Source organism: Pristis pectinata, chromosome 18 (assembly GCF_009764475.1).
Source record: "Pristis pectinata isolate sPriPec2 chromosome 18, sPriPec2.1.pri, whole genome shotgun sequence".
Classification (NCBI taxonomy): Eukaryota; Metazoa; Chordata; class Chondrichthyes; order Rhinopristiformes; family Pristidae; genus Pristis; species Pristis pectinata.
This window is the reverse complement of record NC_067422.1, coordinates 35994909-36017208: the sequence shown is the minus strand read 5'-3', so window position 1 is coordinate 36017208 and position 22300 is coordinate 35994909. Positions and strand designations below refer to the sequence as shown.

At 40.5% G+C, this 22300-nt stretch overlaps 1 protein-coding gene across 1 annotated transcript in view; it reads left to right on the top strand.

Moving 5' to 3' along the window:
* tmem94 (transmembrane protein 94) overlaps positions 1 to 22300 on the top strand; it is a 93400-nt gene that overhangs the window by 22631 nt on the left and 48469 nt on the right. Inside the window, 10 exon segments of the mRNA XM_052033348.1 lie at positions 249 to 273; positions 276 to 375; positions 1788 to 1852; positions 1855 to 1923; positions 6753 to 6955; positions 8209 to 8360; positions 9966 to 10068; positions 13801 to 13887; positions 14859 to 14975; positions 15815 to 15871. Coding sequence (XP_051889308.1) covers positions 249 to 273; positions 276 to 375; positions 1788 to 1852; positions 1855 to 1923; positions 6753 to 6955; positions 8209 to 8360; positions 9966 to 10068; positions 13801 to 13887; positions 14859 to 14975; positions 15815 to 15871 — 978 coding nt within the window.

Sequence of the window (22300 nt, the reverse complement as noted above, 5' to 3'; positions counted from 1 at the left end):
TGATAACACGATGTAGATTGCTACTCATAACTAAGTCAGTCTATGATTGTTCTTCCCTTTGCATTGGCATAGCTGAATGTTGATTCTGGAATTTGCAGTCCCACAGTCTTGAACAGCAGAGTTTATTTTAACTAACGCTTCATGTAGGAACTAGTGCCACTAGTGTGTGGTATTCTATGTAAATCCTTAAGTGCTTAAACTGTGTATAATTTCCATGGACATGTGACTGCCATACTATCTACTTACAGGAAGTGTGGTTTAAGGGCTTCCTCAACCCAAACAACGTTCCTCCAGCTTCCACTGGCCAGGGGCAGCTCTCATGCTGCTAGCTGCGATTTTACTGCTTTGTTGCTATGGCAGCCAGCCAAATGGAGGGTAAGTGGTACTCATTGAATCTAGTGTCTGTCATAAAGGCTAGCGATCAGTTTTTAATGTAGGAACAAGATGCAGTGCAGCAAATGTTTGTTAAACCAATGCATAGTGTAGAGCACCACCTCTAATTGATCCAGATGATGACTAGTTACCTGTAGGTTTATGAATAACCCGAAGTAACTGCAAAAACACTGCCAGCTGACATCTCAAACTCCTAAGAATAATGCATCTAAGCACCAAAGCTTAGGGAAAAAAATGTCTTGAACGCATCTGTCACTTGTAAGAAGGTGTTTATTTTAAATTCAGTTGTTTGTTTCAGCAGTTTGGTAGATTTACAGATAGGAGTTTAGTGTTCTATTGTGTACAACAGCCAGAAAATATTAACTAACTGATAGAGACTGTAGTGCTGGCAGTTGTATACTGATTAAAATGAGAAATGTTGACCTTGGAAAAGAGTGGTTTCTCAACTTCACTGTCAGCATAAAGGTCAGGTCGAGCTCCCTCAGGATTATATCACCAGGTTTACCTTTGTATTTTCCTTGGTGGGTAAAATGTTTTAACTATTTCATAAATAACTTCACTCTTAAACTGGATGGTCCGAATAAAAGCAAATTACAATTTTAGTATAGGGCAAGCGTGTCTGTTTTTGTGGTTTTTTTTGTTTAAATTCAGGTTTTACTTTTAGCTGATTACACAATGGTTAAAAGCTGATGCTACATTCATCTTAACTGATCAGTCCCAAATATTGAGTTTATATGACTGGTAAAAAGATGCTTGCTGTTATCATCTTGATTTCTAAATTATATCCTGTTTGTACAGTTTGGCTGCTGATCTTTATGTAGTCTAGAGTTGTAAAGAGATATAGCAGATGAACAAGTCCTGTGGCGCTGTCACTCTATTCTCTCTGCATTTTGCTCCTTCGAGATTTGACAGCAGTACATACTTATGAAGTGTTGCTTCGGAATATTATAGAAAGGTCTCCCAGGCTGCCTTGGTCAGCAACTCCTTCGCATTAATTATTTCACCTCTACTGTGGTTTAAAGTTGCCTTTCTTTCGAGGGAATTCTTGAGCCAATGCTCTAAACATCTTTCTGTGTAGAGAGTAAGATGCAAGCTGAAAAAAATGGGGTCACTGCTGTCTTCCTACCACAGTTGGACTGAGTAACCCATCTTGCTAACTTCTAATTCTTTAACTGTCTGTGAGCCATGATTGAGAGCCTGCAGCGCTCATTGCTGCAGAGTTTTACAAAACAATCGGAAAGATGAATTGAAGAAAGCGACTACAATAAGAGGCGTGTCATGCTGACCTTCAGGTTACTGATTAGGATCACAGGGTTTGCTTACGGTTACTGAATGCTCTTGTCATTGTCTAACTTTGTTGACTAAAGGCAGATAATTCCTGTACTTTCTGATAGCCAGGGCACTGCAGTACTGAATGCAGGAGTGCTGTTCCTTCTGATATTCCTCAACCTCTACGTGATTGAAGACAGGGGCGACTGAAGAAGGGAGAGGTCGTTGCCAGACTGCAGGAAATCATCAAGAAGCTAAACGGTGAATAAACACATTTGGTTGAATCTGACAGTCATTCTGACTGGTTAGGGCTAGAACAAGAAAATCAGAGGAGTGGGCCATGCTGTCCCTCAAACCTGCCCCACAGTTCATTGTGATCATGCCTGATCTACCCAGGCCATGCGCCTCTGTGCACACTCCCTACAGCCCTTAATCCCCGATCTTTCAAAAATGTATCCACCTCCACTCTAAATACTTATGATCCAGCCTCCACAACTCTGAAAGCAGAGAATTCCAGAGATTCGCCATCCTCTGCAAGAAGAAATTTTCTGCATCGTAGTTTTAAATGACCAGCCCTCATCTTGAAACTGTGTCCTCTAACCCATTCAGTCATTTTGAATGAATGCTCAAGCTAGAAATTATGCAGCAGGGAAGGCAGTATTTGTGGTGAGAGAAAGTCGAGGTTTTGGGTAGATGAGCTTCCACCAGAAATAGAAATATTAGAAATGAGCTGCATTTAAGCAAGGGAAGAAATTGGAATTATGGAGCACAGGAAAAGAGAATTCTTCTGTATTTTCTTCCCCCTTCTGCCACCCACATTTTTCTGGTTCGACACTTTAAAATTTCAATTGTAACCTTCCATTTGATGATAGTTATGACGTAAACCTTTAATTCTATTTCCTCATTCCACAGATTCTGCCTGGTTTTCTGTTCATCTATCATTTTCATGTGTTATTTGTAAAATTAACTTGTAGCAGCAGCAGATGGCTGGTTATTCTTAGGGGTTATTGTATTCCAAGGGTCATAAGTAAGTGGTAGGGAGAAAAAGCTCAGACTAGACTGTCCCAAGGAGTCAACTCCTATTCTCTATATTGTTTAATTTTGAATATGCTGCTATTATGATAGGGTTGTGAAAAGTTAACTGAGCCAATGGTGTGCTTATTCATTCAAATTTCTTTGAAAGGCTGCTGGTTTAAAACAATGTTTTGATGTACGATGGAATTGTTGAAGACTTTCACTCCCGAGCTAAGAATGGAATGTGTGCTTATTTCCTAAATCTGACATACTGTGAGTGACTTCCTTTCTCCACCCTTCCCCAACAATCTGTATGGTTCATTTAGATATTGCTTCACTGATCAAACCAAGGAAACAGATTTCAATGTATTGTATAGCAGCGTGGAGGTTGCGATGTATTGGAAACCAATGGCTTTTGTCCAAGTATAAATTCCAGATCATATAATGACAAGAATTATTTTCTTATCTGTGGCTAACATGGGAGAATACAGTGGGATTGGTGGTAATTTTGCCTGCCCTTAGTTCCCAGCAGTTTCTGGTCCTGATTTATCCATTAGCCAATATAGAAAAGTAAATTTTAAGATATTTTGGCAGCAGCTTCTGGATTTTTCTTCTGTAAGGTCTTGGAGTCATAAAGCACAAACAGGGACTTCAGCCCACCATGTCCACGCTGACCATTGAGTACTCATCTATCTAAATCTCACTTGGCTGTAGCTATCTGTGCTCTGGCGATTCAAGTGCTCATTTAGATACTTAAGTATTGAGTTTCTGCATCCACCTCCCCTTAGTGCATTCCAGATTCAAACCACCCTCTAAATGGAAAAAAAACTTCCTCTCCCTTCTAACTTCATACCCTTACCTTAAGTGTATGCCCACTGGATTTGTACATCTCTGCTGTGGGGAACTGTTTATTTTTATCCACGCCCTTCAATTTTGTGTAGCTCAGATATCACCTCTGTCTCAGTCCTTCCAAAATGCATCACCAGATACTTAGATGGATTAAGTTCCATTGACCTGTCTTAACTTTTCCCCATAGCGGAGGTGTATAAAACCAGTGGATATATGTTTAAGGTAAGGGCTAGGAGGTTAGTGAGGATCTCGGGAAGAATATTTTCACCCAGAGGGTGGGTTGAATCTGAAATGCACTCTGAAAGGGAGGTGGACACAGACTTACAGTGCCTAAGTACTGCTCATCAATATCATCCTGTATCCCAGGACTCCGTTCATCATCAACACCACCAACTTTCATGTCACCTATGAACTCACTGATCATATCTCTCTCATTTATATCTAAAATTGTTAATGTAGGTTGTAAACAGTAGGGGCCCCAGTACTCATCCCTCTGGAATATCACTGGTCACAGGTGACAATCACAACCCTCCACCCTCACAGTCTGACTCCTATTTCCAAGCCAGTTTGGAATCCAGCTTGCCAACATGTTCTGCATCCCATGAGCTCTAACCTTTTATACCAATCTCCATGTGGGACCTTGTCAGAGGCCTTGGTGAAGTCCATGTAGACTACATCAACTATACTGCCCTCAATCAATACTGAAAGCTCTTCAAAAAATTCAAGTCAAATTGGTCAGACAGGATCTCCCCCTAACAAAGCCATGCTGACCATCTTTGATTAATCCCAGCCTTTCCAAGTGTAGATTAATCCTGTCCCTCAGGACTTTTTTTCCAATGATGTCCCTACAACTGACCTGCAGGCCTGTTTGTCCTTGAATAAAGATACATCATTTGCAGTAATCATCTCCAGTAATCTGGCACCTCACCTGTGGCCAGTAAAGATTAAAAATCTGACAGCCTTCCTCTTCCCTTGCCTCCCATTGCAGCCTGGCATCCATTTCATCAGGCCCTGGAATGTATCTACCTTCAGGCCCACTAAATATCTAATACTTCCTTTTTAATGGTAACTTGTTCTAGAATTTCACTGTTTTCTCCTTCCCCCCCCCCCCCCCCCCCCCCCCCCTCAAATTTTCCACTACAAAGTCCTTCATAACGAGTACAAATTAGAATTCATTTAAGACATCCTACATCTGCTTCATGCACAAATTGCCCCTTTGATCTTTAATCGGCCCTACTCTAGTCCCTGATTACCCTTAATGCTTTGGAATTTGCTTAATCTTGACTGGCATCAATATTTTTTCTTTTTTAAATGTCCCTCTGCACCTTCTATACTTGCGTTGGCCTCTCCTGTTTTCGATACCTGTCATTTGCTTCTCTTTACGCACAATCTTTGATACCATTGATGTCTAGAGCTCCTTGAACTTGTCCTTGCCTTTCACCATTAAAGGAATACATTGACCCAGAGACTCTCACTTTTTTCACTTTTGGATGATTCCTACATGTCAGATATACTGTAGACTTATCTGCAAATAACTGCTCCCAGTCTACCTTTGACAGGTCCCATCTTGTAGTGTAATTTGTTTCTGGTTCATTCTGGTGCTTTTGCATGGTTACCATCTCTAAAATGTTCTCTCATTGACATTCCAGTCATTTGCTGATCTACATTCCCCCAAGATTAGGTCCACTACTGCCCTTTCTCTAGTAAGAATATATAGATATTGGCTCAGACTTTACTCCCCTTAAACCTTTCACATTAGGGTGATTGCAGTCAATTCGGGGGAAAGTTGAAATCCTCTACTACTAGAACCCTTTTCTGGTATCTCTCCATGATTTGCCTATACATCTGCTCCTCCTACCTAGCACTAACTGCTAGGGAGCCTGTAGTACAACCCCAGCAAAGCGCTCATTCCCCTTTTTTGTTTCTAAACTCTATGCTTGGCATCATTAGAAGAGCCATCTCGGATATGCACCCCTATTACTACAGTAATAGACTCCTTTATTGATAATGTGGTGCTGCTTCCACTTTATATCCCTCCCTGTTGTTCTTGTATGTTCTAATGTTGAATTGCCAGTCCTGCCCTGTTTTAGCCCATTTCTCTGTAATAACAAAAATAGCATATTCCCATGTGCATGACAACACATAGTTCATCTGCCTTGCTTGTTAGACTCCTTGCATTAAAATGCCATTTATCTTGCATTCTTCCCCATGCCTAATCGCGTCTATGTCTGCTCTGGTTATTGGGCAGATTTAGTTTTCCTTCGATGTGCTCTCCTCCAGCTATACATCCTCTATGCCCCAGTCCCCCACGGTTAGTTTAAACCATCCCCAAGAGCACCAGCGGACCTCTGCCCAATGATGATGGACCCATTCAGGTGCAATCCAACCAGCTTTGATGGATCCTGCCTTCCCCAGAAACAGTGCTGGTAATCCAGAAATCTGAAACCATCCTATACCCCTCTTTTGTCACCCATTCATCTGATCTATCCTCCTATTCCTACACTCAATAGTATATGGCACCAGAAGTATTCCAGAGATTACAACCTTGGGCATCCTTAATCTGCTTTGATCCTTAAATTCATGTTGCAGGACCTCATTCCTCTTATCTATATTCATACCATAGAGAGCCAAAGACCTCTGGCTGTTAATCTTCCTCCATTAATTGTGACATCCTTGGAATCCAGGATCATGTGTTGTCTCCGTGGCGCCAGGATCAAGTCCATTCCCCTCATAATCAAGTCTCCTATTATCCTTGGACTCTTGCTCCTTCCCCTTGTTCATCTGAACCAAACACGGTGCCATGATCTTGCTGCTGGCTGGACTCTCCAAAGGTACATTCAGCCCTGCCATTTTCCAACACTGAGAAAGTTTTGGAGTGCAATGCACCCCGATTACCTACTTACCTCCCTTACCCTGCCTTATAATCACCCATTCCCTTGACTGCATTTCTTTAAGCAGTGGGATGACCATCTCTAAAAACATGCAATCCATGTAACTTGCATCCTCCTCAGTGCACTGTACCGCCTCAAGCCAACACTCAAACTATTTGGAAACAATGCACTTTTGTACATTATAGTATGTTGAGAATGTTCAAGACAACCAGCTTTTATGCATGTCAAATTTAACATGGTTTGTCATTAAATAAAATTTAAAACTCCTATGTTTTTATTTTCATGGAGTAATGGTATGTTTTAATTGCTAATTTCTGTCTTGTTCAATGTTTGCAGAAACGCTTGTGGGTAATGGGGATTTGAAATGGGAGAATACATCATACCCAGATCTCTTTATGCCTTCTGCTCCATCCTGGTCACTCCACTGGGCCTATAGAGATGGGCGTCTCGTCAATCTTCCTGTCTGTTTATTAGTAGAAGGTGATGTCATTGCCCTTAGACCAGGCCAAGAATCCTTTGCCTCTTTGAGAGGGATTAAGGTAAACTTAGATATTTTCCTTCTAATTAATTACGGACATCAGTCCTTTAAAAAGTTGTACTAAGATGGTGATAAACATGTTGTCTCTCTTTCAAAGAGGAGACGGTGGGGAAGAGGGAACGTATCCATCAAATGCAAAGCTGATTAGTCTGTCTTTAAAATAAACTCTACACTATAATGTAAATTGAAATTAGCAAGGAGTTGAAGTATTTTGCTAATCTGGCAAGTCACATAGATTTCTAAAAGGAGCATCATGCTTAACTCCGGAGAATTCTGAGTCAACATGGATACAAAGGACACCCTTCACATGGATTTCAAAAAGCCTTGGATAAGGTACCATATAAGAACTTTGTGGCATTATGGAGAATGTGAACCGTAAAATGGAGGGTGAAAGACAAAATAGAGAAGTAAAAGTAAATTGTGAAAAGAGCATAAGGAGGCTACAAAGTGATATTAATAAGTGAATGGGTATGATCTGGTAAATGTAATATAATGGGGGGGAGAGATGAAATTGTCCTTTTAGCTGGAAACTTAAAAAGATTCTTGAAGCAGAATAATACGGTGAATATTGTTTCATGGTCTTCTGTTAGAGACATTCTTAATGTATGTGTGATTAATCTGGATTTGGGACAATGTAGACATTTTCTGACTTCACTCAAGTTGAAGGTTTAGTTAAACTATATCAATGCAGAAGATAATACTCATGGTGTATGAGATTGGAAGAGTAGCAGTAAACAGAATACATAAACGGATTTTTCTGGTTGGCAACATGTTAATGAGTGCACTACCACAAGGTTCAATGCTGGAGCTTCAACTTTCCACAACTTGTACGAAATAAATGAAGGCACCAAAGGTATGGTTGTTAACTTGCTGAGTTGCAAAAATTGAAAAGTCAGGACTTGTGTAGATATGGGATGATTGAGAGGGTCATGATTGAGGGATTTTCAGGGAGTAATTGGTAATGGATTGCTTTCGATCTTGAGTTAGACCAATAAAACAGCATAAGTTAGATCATCAGATAAAAATTGTCATCAGAAACTGAAGAGCATCCTACCCTGATCAAAGGGAATAAAATATATTGAGAAAAATGTCAGCATGGCAGAAGTGAATATTGCTTCCTGAAGATCAAGACATAGTTTGGTTAATATAACTGAAATTTATCAACATTGGTGATAATAGCTATCAATGTGTATCATTGGATGTGGAATTTTTTCATATCGTATTGTCTGTTTTTCTCTATCTTTCTTGGAACAGGATGACGAGCACATAGTGTTGGAGCTCTGTGATTTGTTTCCACCTTTCTCGCCCCACCAACACCCAGAGGAAAAGGGAAAGAAGGGGCCTGAGGTTCCTCAACAGCACAGGCTCTTCAGAGTAGTGAAGACCCCAGTTCTTGAAAATGTTAGGTATGAGAAGTTAATGATTCTTGTGTGTGAATGAAAATACTCTGGTTTCTTCTCCTAGCCTAGTGACACCTTGGAATCCACTGAGGTTTATAATTAATATTGATGTACTCGGATATTTGATATACTGTCTTTTTCCATGACACATATTTATTGCTGTGTAAAGGTAACTGCAGGAGATAAAATAAGAAATCTGATTTGCATGCAGCTGCACTAAATGATGCAGAACCTTGTACCTTGGATGAGCAATGAGCTGATTATATAGGACCTAATGCCCATGCTAGGTAGCTATATTTAACCATTTAATGATTGTGTGGTATTGAGAATTTATGGCTAACTATTGTGACACCAGGTGTGCAGTTTTTTTGGTACAGTATGTAAAGGTGGTGAATGAATCACAAAAATGCCCATTGATAAACCTGATACTGGAGAATGGTGGTTGTTCATAGTATGGAGTGAGATTTTACAATGGAGTAGATTTTAGCAATACTTCAAAAATGGGGCACAGATCTCCTAATTTATTAAACTCAAATCACTTCTGTTTGGTGCCGGGTATTATTGGGAAAGTACTGTAACAGGTGAGAGTTGTGTATGCATAAAGGTGTGTTGTTCTGGGCTGAAGTGCGTGATATGAGAGAGACATCCAGGTAAACCCTAAGAAGGCAGGCGATCAATTAATTGGAGATGTTTTGAATAAGTAAATGATTGGATGGAGAGGTCTCAGTTTCCTGAGCGACTGCACCTGTGAGGGTAGGTGAAACGCTTGCTGCCTTTAAGAAATGGATCATAAAGGGAACTGTATTCACCATATAGGACAGGTCATGGGAGGTTTTAGATAATCTGCTGTCAGAGAATAGAGGAGCTCCAGACTAATCAGTACAGAGAGTAGCTCCATGCAGTGCAGGCTATAGAATAGCTCCAGCTGATATACTGCTGAGCATGGGAAATTCTATACATTGCGGTACAGAATGTGATTTGGAGTCATTGTAGACATGTTGCAGTATGGTAATAGGTTTCTGTTCAATGCTGCAGATTATAGCATCAGTGAATCAATTCCATTATAGATATTTATTATAAAATAAACATGAAGCTTTAGACTGTGTAATATAGAACCAGATAAGGAGCAGTGTGGACTGGGCAATGTAGACACAAGAGCCTGCAAGATATTGAAATCTGGAGCATCTGTGAAGGGAAATAGACAGTCAACGTTTCAGGCCGAGACCCTTCATCTGGACTGTCCATTTCCCTCCATGGGTGCTGCCTGACCTGCTGACTTCCTCCAGCAGCTTGTTTCTTGGACCATGCAATGTATTTAGTTAATAGAGCACTGGACTGAAGTTACTTTGAACAGTTTATATTCTGGGCTTTGTGTCATAAAACAGTACAGAGCAGCATCGTTTTAGTCCTGCTGTTTGTTGTCACCATCAATAGATTAATTGTTGATAAGTGGCAAAAGAACCAATGGGGAGCTGATGGGCCTGTGAAAAAGAATAAGTTGAAGGGGTACAGGGGAAAATGGGGGAGTGGGACTGACGTGGACCGGATTGTATCTGCCTGCATTGCATAATCGTGGTGCAGGTGTCACAGCTGTTGTGTTTTGCTTATCAGGCGGAGTCTGGATCTGGCACTATCTCGACCTGTCACCGCACTTGATAATGAACGCTACACGGTGCAATCAGCGATGGAGAAATACACCGTTCCTTGCATTCTGGTAAGTTACATTCACATCAGTTTACAATACAGAGGTGTAGAGCTGCTTCTGTAATGTAGGAAATTGGTGTGAATACTCATTCATCCACTACTGGCAGGGAAACACTCCATTTGGAGCAGTGTATTTCATAATGTTGCATACTGCGCTCATTTGATATTTATTTATGTCACCAGAATATTTCCTTGCCTCCCCCAAGGCTGGGAAAAGTTAAACTTCAAAGTTTCAAACCTATATTCCATGTTTTCATTGTATTTTGGTTAGTGTGTATATCCAAAGGGACCATTTGAATCCAAGACAGCAGGTTTGCTTGTTTCACAGTGGATTACACATATATTTAAAAAAATATACTGACCCCTCCAAATCTTTTTCCTGTATGCATTACATCTTGCTAAGGGGTGGTACAGTTCTGCTGCAAGTGGAGCTACTGCCTCAGCACTCCACTGACCTGGGTTTGCTTCTGACCTCCAGTGCTGTCTATGTGGATTTTGCATGGTCCCCCTGTCGTGGCATGGGTGTCTCCTGGGTTTCCTCCCACATTCCAACAGCATGCTGGTTGGTAGGTTAATTGGCCACCAAATTACCCCCAGTAGGTGGGTGGTAGGAGATTTAAGGTGGAAGGAGAATACAGGCAGTCCCCAGGTTATGACAGGGTTCCGGTCCTGAGAACTGTTTGTAACCTGAAATGAACAGAAACAGTGTGTGGGAGAGGATCACAGAAACCCCCAGGAGAGCGAGCCGGCACAGGAAGAGTGGCCATCAGTCCGCCTCACTGACTCCGTGAGTAAACGAGTGAGTCTGCTCAGTGTGTTCAGATAAGCTCTGCTCAACTCAATCCAGACCCTGATTGGCTCGGTGGGGGTGGGGGGGGGGAGGGGGAAGGGGGTGGAATGGGGAGAGAAAGCACAGGGAACTATCCCGTTCCCACTGGGCAGAAGGTACCTGCAGCTCTGCAGCAGCCGACAAATCTATCCCCATCCATCCTGCTGGCCTCCCATATTTAGAAGGTGTCCATAAGTCGGGTATTCACAACCAGGGACGGGGGGCCTGTAGGTTACAGGGAGATAAGTGAGGGATGGAACTGATTGGTATTGGTTTATTATTGTCACTTGTACCGAGGTCCAGTGAAAAGCTTGTCTTACAAACCAATCGTACAGGTCAATTCACTAAACAGTGCAGATACATTGAGTTAATACAGAACACAGTGCAGATACATTGAGTTAGTGCTGTTCCAAGAGCTGGGATAGAATGGATGGGCTAAATGACTTCCATTATTGTACGGAAATGTGAGGAACAGCGTTACGCTTTTTAAGTGTGTATCTGACCATCTGGAGCTTACCATTTCACACAGCGTAAAAGCTCAACCAGATTCTGGCAATATGCATCTTCCACTAGAATTGGGGAACCTGGGCGCACGAAGAGGGTGGCAGTGGGACAACACTTTGCAGGCAGCGACCATAATTCATTTAGATTTTTCATAGTTCTGAAGCAGAAGTTTTAAATTGGTCAGCCAGCGTAGGCTGAAATAAGATTTGGCATTTGGACTGGAATTGGCTGTTGAAATCGATCGATGTCAGAGCAATGGGAGGCATTCAGAGAGGGGCTGGGAGTTTTGGGTCACAAACGTTCCCATAAAACCAAAGAGAGAGACTACCTAAATCTAGACCCCCATGCAAATTGAGGACAAGGTATAAAATGAGAAGATTGTGACAAGTACCATGTTCTCAGCACCGCAGAAAGCGTAGAGGGTGCGGTGGTGAAATTATGAAGAAAATTAGAAAAGCAAAGGTGTAAGTAAAATTAAGGAAAACTTTATTTTTTATTTAAGTACAGAAAAGGAAAGAGGATAATAACTGAAACAGTATTCTGTGCATGAAGGCAGAAAATGTGTAAAGTTCTAAATGAATACTTGGTCTCATCACTGAGAGGGGGTTGATGTGCACAGACATTGACATGGAGGAAGACCATGTGAAGCAATGGAAATGACGATCAGGTTGAGGACATACTGAGAGGTCGAACATCAGATTGCTGAACCGTAATACGATAAATCACAACAATGGACGAAATAGTGCAGGCTCTATGATTTTTCCAGTTTTTAACTTCAGGCTTGGTATTGGAGGATGGCTAATGAATGAAAAGTAGAAAATGATGGATCAATTAAAAGTTGCTCTGCTTGGCATCAGTGGGCATCTTTTGGGGGGTATTCTAAATAGCTCAGTTTTTGTCTGGCATGGATGTGATAAATTGGTCTCCATAAATTTCTGAGATCACAAGGCTTAAAGCCTGAATATGACCACTGGTTTCTGTGGTTCAGTTTCACACTTGGAGTGTGATTTATTTTTTCCCCCCCACTTGCTGGATCTTATACCTTACATGGTCTGGATCGGTCCATCAGTGTTTCCTTAGAGACATCCACAGATTAAAATATCCTACCCATTCAGCTGAGGAATGCAATGCTGTTTCTTTAATAAAGGCAGAGTCCTTGATTGGTTGTAAACTTGAGTCTAATTTTATGCCTGAAAATTGCTTTGGGTAGGAAACATTTTGAAAATGTGTTAGTGATCTCAGTGCTGTAATTATCAATGATAACTTCCTTTTAATAACATTTTAGAATAATGTGACAGGCAAACAGCTAGATTTATTGAGGTCAAAACTCGGGGCTATTATAGTGCAGAATTCTATATACAGAAGGTTTAGAATGTCAAGCTCACCATAATTTGGAGTAATTAAGACATCTGGTGTAGATCTACATGTGAGGGGAACAGCATGATGTGTGTATTAAATGTAGGGTTGTGGAGGCTTGTGTTGAGCAGAAAACTATCATAGACCAGTTTCTGTACCAAACTGAACTTTCATGCTACTTAGTGGTGATGGCACAGCTGTCAACTGTCACGGCTGATGGCTTTGGCTCAGTGTGTAGCAAGATCACGTTTAGATCAGGATGTTGTGGATTCCGTACTTTCTCTAGAGACTTGGCACAAAAATCCATGCCAACTCTCTAGTACAGTTCTGAGGGAGTGCTACATTGTTGGGCATGCTTCTTCTTGAATGAGACATTGTCTTGCATGCTCTCTTAGCAGATGATATTATTTTGGGGAAGTGTCCTCTTCAATATTTATTCCTCAGTTAACAATCCAAAAGCACTTAGCCTTTATTACATTCTTATTTTGGGAAGTTTTCTGTGTTTCATACATTGCAACAGGTTGTAAAATGCTGTAAGCTATTCTGAAAGTGTCATGAAAGGTGCTATATAAATGCAAATTTTTTTTATTAACTCAACGTGGTTTGAAGTGGTTTCCTTGTGTCCTTTTTGAAGCATTTACACACAAACTGCAGAAAATATAAGTATGGTTTCACCCTGATCCAAGGCTACAATTTAGAGGAAGACTGCTGTTGATTTGCTCTGCAGTCAAGTAAGGTGGGCCATAAGTAGAATTGTGCCAATGCTAGTTGCACTGTCCATGATAATGTTTTTAAATTTCGAATGAAATAAGTAGTGGGTTGTGTCGATGCAGAATAAATTCAGGTGGGTATTGAAAATGTCTGGTGAAGTTTCATCAAGCAGTTAAATTTGTAGCCCTGGTTTTAAATAATGCTTAAAAACGATTTCATAATTAGTTTTGGTTAGTTTGGCCAGGCAATCAGGTTATTCTGTTGGAGGATCTTCTACTTGGTGGTATGTTGAAGGGCTTCCTATTAACCATGGGGTATTTTATCCACAATTGTTTTTTGTAGGTTGCGTTTCTGATTACAAATGCTGTGCGATTTGCTCTTGATGCTCCTGGAATCGGCAACTGGAAGTTTACCTTCTTCCAACTTCAGGTAATCTTGTAGCCTTTAAATTACAGTCACAGTAACACAAGCTTTACAGTCCTGAAGTGTAGCATTTAATATCTCCCAGCAAGTCTTCAGTGAATTGTCCACTGAAAAAGATAACACTAGAACTTAGTCCTTTGAATGTGTCTCTCTAGGTCACTGGCATAAGAGGTTCTTGTACTGCTGTTAGGGAAAAATGAGGGTCTTGATATGTCCTGATTATCGTCCCAGCTAAAGTAAAATTAACTTCACTCTGTGAGGTATATTTGAGAGCTAAGTGGCAGTTATTTATGTTTACATGACAATTCTCTGTACTTTGTTTTTGAAGCAGTTTGAAGATTTTTATAGGATATATAAGGTTTAATGTAAATGTAGACTCATTGGTTACTATGCTGTCCTGATATTCTTCCTTTTGTTGTCTGTCTTCGCATGTATGTTTGTTTTCTAATCTATGAGGCAGCTTTTTTCATTTTTGCACATGTCCCAGGATCTTAGAAAGGAGGACTTTCTGGGTTAACTGGGTAGGATTTGCCTTTGGTAATCCAATATCAGGTTTTGGACTTGCTAATTGTTAAGACTGAGTGGCTAGCTAGGTCATTTCAGAGCATTAAGAACTAATCACACTGGAGTCATGTTGAAGACAGCAAATATTTTTTGCTAAAGGATATTAGTGATCAGAATGGTCTGACTTTTAGAATGATCTGCTAACTGTTATTGGCAGATTAATTTAATTAGTTGACTTTAAGTCTGCTAATTTTTGTAGTATTATGTGAACTTGTGTTCTGAGCATTAATCCAGGTCTTTAGAATGTTAGTCCCGAGACACAATATTGCTACTGAGTTGTCTCCTGCATGTGTCATGCCCTCTTCTCAATTCCTATTCACAAGCGATACCAAGTTGTTGATTTCAATCCTAATGGGGTGTGCGTTTATTCAAGAAGATAATTATAGTTTACAATGATTAATTTTTATGCTTAGGTGAATGGCGTTTTGCCTATTCTTCCCTTGTTCTTCCCTGTGGTGTGGGTGCTGGTCACAGCCTACGGAGAAGCTAGAGTTCTAGCGCAGTTCAGCAAAGCTGCTCCTGTTGGCCTGGTAAGCTTTTTCTCCTGTCTCAAATATTGGATAACTGTAACTTCGATAGATAAAAACGAGGGCTAAGCTCTTGTTGACGTTCATTTTAAGCGAACTTCTAATAGCCTCTCATAGATGAATATTCAATTTATAAAGCTTTTGTGGATATAGCTGTATAAATTTGCATCTATTTGGTGAAGTCATTGCAGAATAGTTAAATTGATATTAGTTATTTTTAACTAAATATTACATAATTATAAAAATATATTAAATTGATATGATTTAAATTAAATAGAAAATTTAAGGTCATTGTATTTATGGGATTTGTGGAAACGCATCCCTAAATCAGGCTGCCTGCCAAACAGTAATGCCTGTTTAAGGATGTTGTGGTGGTTTGTTTGGCAAAGGTCTTGGACCTGATGGAGTGTATTTGAATACGTTTATAATGTGTAGGGTTAGTACTTCCACCCTCTGGGTGCGGTAGGTGCTGTGAGAGTAGTATGTGTTGAGTGGTGTTCCCAGATTGCCTGAACTTGCTGAATTTCAGGCAATCCAAAAATCATTTCTTCAAGCTGAAAGATTAATGTTTTATGACGATGTGTTTATATTAATAGTATGTACAGTGCAGAAACGGCTATCTTGAGCCACATTGGTATAAAAATGCAAAATGTTGGAAATGCTCAGCAGGTCTGGCAGCGTCAGTAGAGAGAGAGGAAGAAGTGAATTAACTTGTTGGGACAATGACCTTTCATAATTCAGATCACTGACTTAACTATTAACCACTAATTTTAATAACATGCATTGTTGAGGTGCAATTCACTAGTTCTAATTAGAGCATACTGATTCTTCTTTCCATGCAGCTGGCAAAATTCTCCGAGGATACGCTTAGCAGTTACACAGAAGTGGTTTCTTCAAAGGTAGAGGATTTTGGTTGTATTAAGCCCCATCTCTAAGCCTTTCTTGTGTTCTAAACCTGTATTCATCTGATGCAATTTTTCATTCGTTCCTTGCTGATTTGCTGTTGAGCAAAGCATGTGTTGTGGGAATTGGGGGTGCAAGAAATATGAACCAGTCAATAATATGGCATTGATGTTTTCCTCGGTAACTAGGTTGGTTGCTGGCGAACTGTTACCTGGGGTAAAGTGCATCTTGTCAAATTCTTTGCAAACCCCTCTGGCAACGTGGCAGGGTGGTGACCAATTACAATGTAGGATTTAATTTACCATTCAACCTAGAATTTCCATGCGAAGCCACAAAAATGTCACCAGTGCCGTGGCCTTGGACGGAGCATTGAAAAATGGCATAAATTATCTCTCAGACTCTCTTATTGTTGCCTGCTTATACCCCTGTGAATAGCTAAAGCTCTGCATCCTGCTTTGTTTTACCTCGATGTACTGATGTGGGGTTAATGATCTGTATGGATGGCATGCAAAACAAAGTTTTTCACTGTACCTTGGTACATGCGACAATAATAAACCAATTTACCAATTTAAACCCTACTGTAATCCCATCTCCTCAGGATCAAGCTCTAGTATTACCTAAGGAGTCAGCAACTCTTTTTTTTAAAGAGAAGTCCTAAACCAAATTACTCTTGTGATTGTTACTTCACTTTGGAATTGTTAATTCATCCCAGCTAGCTGACAGTTCCAACTGTTTGGCTGTTTAGTGACCGAAAAAAATTATTAAAGATAACGTGATGTGGCAATCCCTACCCATGCAATTGCTTTGGTTGCATTGTTTTCCTACATTTGGGACAGGAGGGAAGGAAAAATATTTAATATCACACTTGTAATGGGAATCCTTATGGGAGCTTTAGATGGACAATATTCTGCATAATCCCTTTCAATGTTCCCCTCTTCAATCAGAGTCAAGTCAGTGCGATATATTTTGCTTTTCTTTCAGATAAGGGCCAAGGGAATGCTGTTTTTAATTATGACCAGCATTGTTCCTGAGTTCTGTAGCTATCCAGAGGATGATATGGGGAGAACTTGTGTGAGATTGTCTTGCAAAAGAAGTGTTGTTAGATTTAGGTACTTGCTTAGGCTGAGGGAAGAGGACATCGCAGTCTGAATAGAGGGACCAGGAAGGAGAGTCCTAAAGTGAACTGAAGGGGAATCAGTTTATCATGAAAGAGTGCAAACTGGAGAGGAGAGTGTCACGAACCAGCAACAAAAGAAACACACTGAGCATGTTTCAGTGTTAAAAACTATTTTATTAATCACTACTTATGATAATACGAAAAATAGAAGTAAAAATGTTAGTATGTTAGAATTCAAAAATGTTAAACCTTGAACATTAACCCCAAAAACTAAACTCTTCGTGTGTGTGTGTGTGTGTGTGTGTGTGGCAAAGTCCCAAACTCCAAGTCCAGGAATGGTTCTTAAAGTTCAGTTCCGCAAGCCATAAGGTGAAACATGAGCAAAGGCTTCTTCAGCAACCACCGTTGTCTGAAGATAAGACGTAGATGTAGAGAACATAGGGAGAGTAATTACGAAATCCAAATGTTCCACGATGGAACCCAAGCGACACTTCAGTGTTTACTCGGTAGTGACATCCTCACCCCGACAAGTATCCGAATCGTGGTCGTCCACACAAATACCCGTTCCCTTCTACAGGTCAGCAACAAAGTAAACTCCACCGGATTACTTCCAATTTCCATACATGGATTTCAGTGGCAGACACAGTTATTGTTTCTCATCCATCGACAGAGAAAACTAGCAGGCTGGTGCCTCTCTCCCTTCTCTCTCTCTCTCTCTCTCTTCTGACTTCTTCAACAACGTCATTACGTCCTTTATGTTCTATTGACGTAAGCGCACCACACACACACACACACACACACACACACACACACACACACACACACACACACACACACACACACACACACACACTCTATCTTAAAGGGACATTCACTGAGTCCGTAACACCTCGCACCTAAAAAGAATTTTTCCCAAGAAAAATTTAACCGCGCATACAGTTAGTAATGTTAATAATTATCATGCTACACAACTACAGACTATCAGATTAGTACAGATACATGTTTCCCATTTAACATCGGGAAAGACAGTCAGCAATCACATTATCTTTGCCTTTAATGTGAGTTATCATGAGATCAAACTCTTGCAAAATTAAACTCCACTTTAACAGCCTTCTGTTCTTGTTTTTGACTCGGCTCAGAAACACCAATGGGTTATGATCTGTATGTACAGTCAATGGTTTCTGAGCGGTGCAAACATATACACTGAAATGTTGCAAGGCTAAAACAAGTAATTCTTTCTCTATGGTGGAATAACTCTTTTGATGCTCATTAAATTTCTTTGAAAAGTAAGCTACAGGATGGTCAATATCATCAATGTCACCCTTCTGCAACAACACAGCTCCTGCAGCTTCATCACTGGCATCTACTGCTAATGAAAATGGCTTTCCAAAGTCAGGTGATTTGAGCACAGGATGGTAGCATAAAATGACTTTCAGCTTCTCAAATGCTTCCTGACAAGAATCTGTCCAAACAAACTTTACTCCCTTCTTCAGAAGATTAGTTAGGGGAAGAGCAACATCAGCAAAATTTTTACAAAATTTTCGATAATATCCAACCATTCCCAAAAGTCTTCCAACAGTCCTCATACCCGTGGGAACAGGGAACTCAGATATTGCTTGAACTTTTGCCTGAACAGGAGCTACCTTGCCTTGACCTAACATATATTCAATCTCCTGGTCAACAAGTTTAGATTTTTCCACATTCATTCGATATGGGTGTTGTTTGATTGGTTTTGCATCCCCAACATCAACATCATGAGTAATTATTGACGTTCTGTTTGGAACATCTGGGAACAGATTTTTAAATTTTAAAATTAATTCTCTCATCTGTTGTTTTTGCGAAACTTGTAAATGGTCCAACTTCGTTTCAAGGTTCTCCAGGATATTTTGGTTTTTTAGTTTCGATGGAACAATATTTGGTCTAAATTGGCCTTCCTCATTATCAACATCAGGCATTCTAGAAACAACCTTCACATCACATGGTATTGCCTCTGGAAATCTAGATGTTGCACACATGATGGTTAACAAATACTGATTTCCAGCCTTAGACTTTGGCAATGGGCCAACACAGTCCACAATCACCTTCGAAAAGGGTTCACCAAAAGCAGGAATAGGTTTCAACAGAGCCACAGGGGGTCTTTGATTTGGTTTACCTACCATCTGACGTGTGTGACAGGTTCGACAAAACATCACCACATCTTTTCTCAAACCAGGCCAATAGAATTGTTTCAAGATCTTCCCTACAGTTTTATTCACACCAAAATGACCACCCAAAGGCATACTATGGGCCAGGTTTAAAATCTCATTCCTATAAACTTTTGGAACAACAACCTAATGAATAACTTCCCATTCCTCATTAGCAGGGACATGAGGAGGTCTCCATTTCCTCATTAACACTCCATTTTTGACATAGTATCCAGTTGGCACTTTTTCAATCTCCTCACATGAGAGTGCTTTTTCTTTCAATTCTGTCAACTCAGGGTCCTTTGTATGTTCCACCATAAAATCCTTCCTCGACAAAGACAAATCTTTAAATTCAGTCTCACTATAAGGATGTTGATCCTCCAGTGAAGACAGAAAAGTCTCAGATAAGGCATCATAATTTTCTTCGTGTTTAGGACTGTCACAAGGAAACACATCAGACTGCACCGGACTGTCTGTCTTGGCTAATTCTTTAGCTCTAGCTCGAGTCACCGCACATGATGGGTAAACATCTGTATCATTCTCAGACTCTTCAATCCTTGTTTGGTTGTTAACCGTAACACAGGAACAATTTTTCCATCTGCAAGGTCATTTCCCAATAACAAATAAACTACTTCCACTGGTAAACTAGGTCGTATCCCTATCTCCACAGGCCCTTCTATGAACTTTGACTTTAAAATCACCTTGTGCAAAGGGACAGACATGGTGTCACCTGTAACGTCTCGCACTAGATTTACCTCACCATTGTCAGTTTCTTCACCAAAATTTAAAACACTGTCCAGCAAGAGAGATTGACAAGCCCCAGTATCTCTAAGAATTTTTACTGGCACCTGAGGTGACTCACCATTCAGTGAAACAAAACCCTTTGATACATAAGAACGGAATTCCTTTCTCACCTCCTCCAACTTTTCCTCTTTTACTTCTTGCAAGGACTGATCTTTAACAGCATCTCCTAAACCTTTTTGATTTTGAATTGCCTGATAGCAAGCATTGGACACAGCTTCCTTCCTTTTCTTCAAAAGGGCACAATTAGATATCACATGGCCAGGTTTCCTACAGTAATAACAAGTACGCTCAACAGGTTTCTCCAGCCCTGGCTTCTTTTCATCCTTCCCTTTTTAATAACCTCCCAATTTAATCTCCGGTTTACCTGGCTTGTCCTTGTAACTATTTTGAAAGTTTTTAGGTTGTCCCCATTTGGATTTATGGGTTAAAGCATAAACATCTGCCAACCTAGCAGTTTCTTGTAAAATTTCCACTCCATTTTCATTTAAATATGTTGTTAATTCAGCTGGGACACATCTTTTAAAGTCTTCCACTAATATCAATTCTTTCAATTTATCAAAACCCCCATCTACATTTTTAGCCATGTACCATCGTTCAAAACATATTCTCTTTCCATTGGCAAATTCCATATAAGTCTGATCTGCAGATTACCTCAAGTCTCTAAGCTTTTGTCTATAAGCTTCAGGTACCAATTCATAGGCCTTTAACACAGCTTGTTTTACCTTGGTATAATCAGCTGCATCCTCAGCAGACAAAGCAGAATAAGCTTTTTGAGCTTTACCTTTAATCACACTCTGTACCATAAGAGCCCATCCTATCTTTGGCCGGTTTAAACTCACAGCAACCTTTTCAAAATGTTGGAAATACTGATCAACCTGATCTTCCTCAAAAGGAGGGACTAATCGAACCTCCCTCCTGGCTGAAAAACCATCATCAGAATCAGATTCCGAACTCTTTCGCTTCATTTGTAACTCATGCTGCCTCTGTTTTTCCTTCTTCTCTGCCTCAAACTTTAACCGAATTCGTTCCCGTTCCTGTTCAGCCTCTAACTTCACCCGAGTTAGCTCTCGTTCAGCCTCTATCTTTAACTGGGTTTGCTCTCGTTCAGCCTCTAGTTTCTTTTGTCCCAACTCGAACTTCATTCGCGTTTGTTCTAACTCCATCTTTGCGAACTCCACCTGACTATCAGGAATCTCTGACCCACTCTCAGGAAACTCTTCTAACTCTTCTAACTCTTCCTCCTCCAAATCCTCCAAATCCACTCGTTGAGAAGTCACATCAGAAATCACTGGTTTAATCTCAGGAAACTCCACTACCTCACTCACCTCAAACACTTCCTTCTCCAAATAATAGTCAACTAGCAATCTATGGATAACTGCTTTTTTTCACAGACGGCTTTACTAATTTAAGGTTTAGCCTTGTAGCAATTTTTACCAAATCATCCTTTTTCGCCACCACCAATCGTTTTAGGGTTGGTGACTCCAAAAATGTCTCAATATCCATTGCTGCTGGTGTCCACACACACAAACCAATTAAAAAGAATTTATCAGACCTCCCTCAAAAATCTTTGGATTTAATCCCGAACGAAATTCGTCAATCTGGGGAACAATCCCAGACGACACTCGTTAATCTTTGGGTTGGATCCCGAACGAATCTCGGTAACCTTGGGAACTATCCCGGACGAGCCCCCAATTTTGTCGCGAACTAGCAACAAAAGAAACACACTGAGCATGATTCAGTGTTAAAAACTATTTTATTAATCACTACTTATGATAATACGTGAAATAAAAGTAAAAATGTTAGTATGTTAGAATTCAAAAATGTTAAACCTCGAACGTTAACCCCAAAACTAAACTCTTCGTGTGTGTGTGTGACAAAGTCCCAAACTCCAAGTTCCGGAATGGTTCTTAAAGTTCAGTTCCTCAAGCCATAAGGTGAAACATGAGCAAGGGCTTCTTCAACAACCACCGTTGTCTGAAGATAAGACGTAGACGTAGAGAAACATAGAGAGAGTAAATACGAAATCCAAATTTTCCATGATGGAACCCAAACGACACTCCAGCGTTTACTCGGTAGTGACTTCCTCACCCCGAAAGCATCCGAATCGTGGTCGTCCACACACAAATACCTGTTTCCTTCTACAGGTCAGCAACAAAGTGAACTCCACCGGATTACTTCCAACTTCCATACATGGATTTCAGTGGCAGACACAGTTATTGTTTCTCATCCATCGACAGAGAAAACTAGCAGGCTGGTGTCTCTCTCGCGCTCACTCTCGCGCTCACTCTCGCGCTCTCTCTCGCGCTCTCTGACTTCTTCAA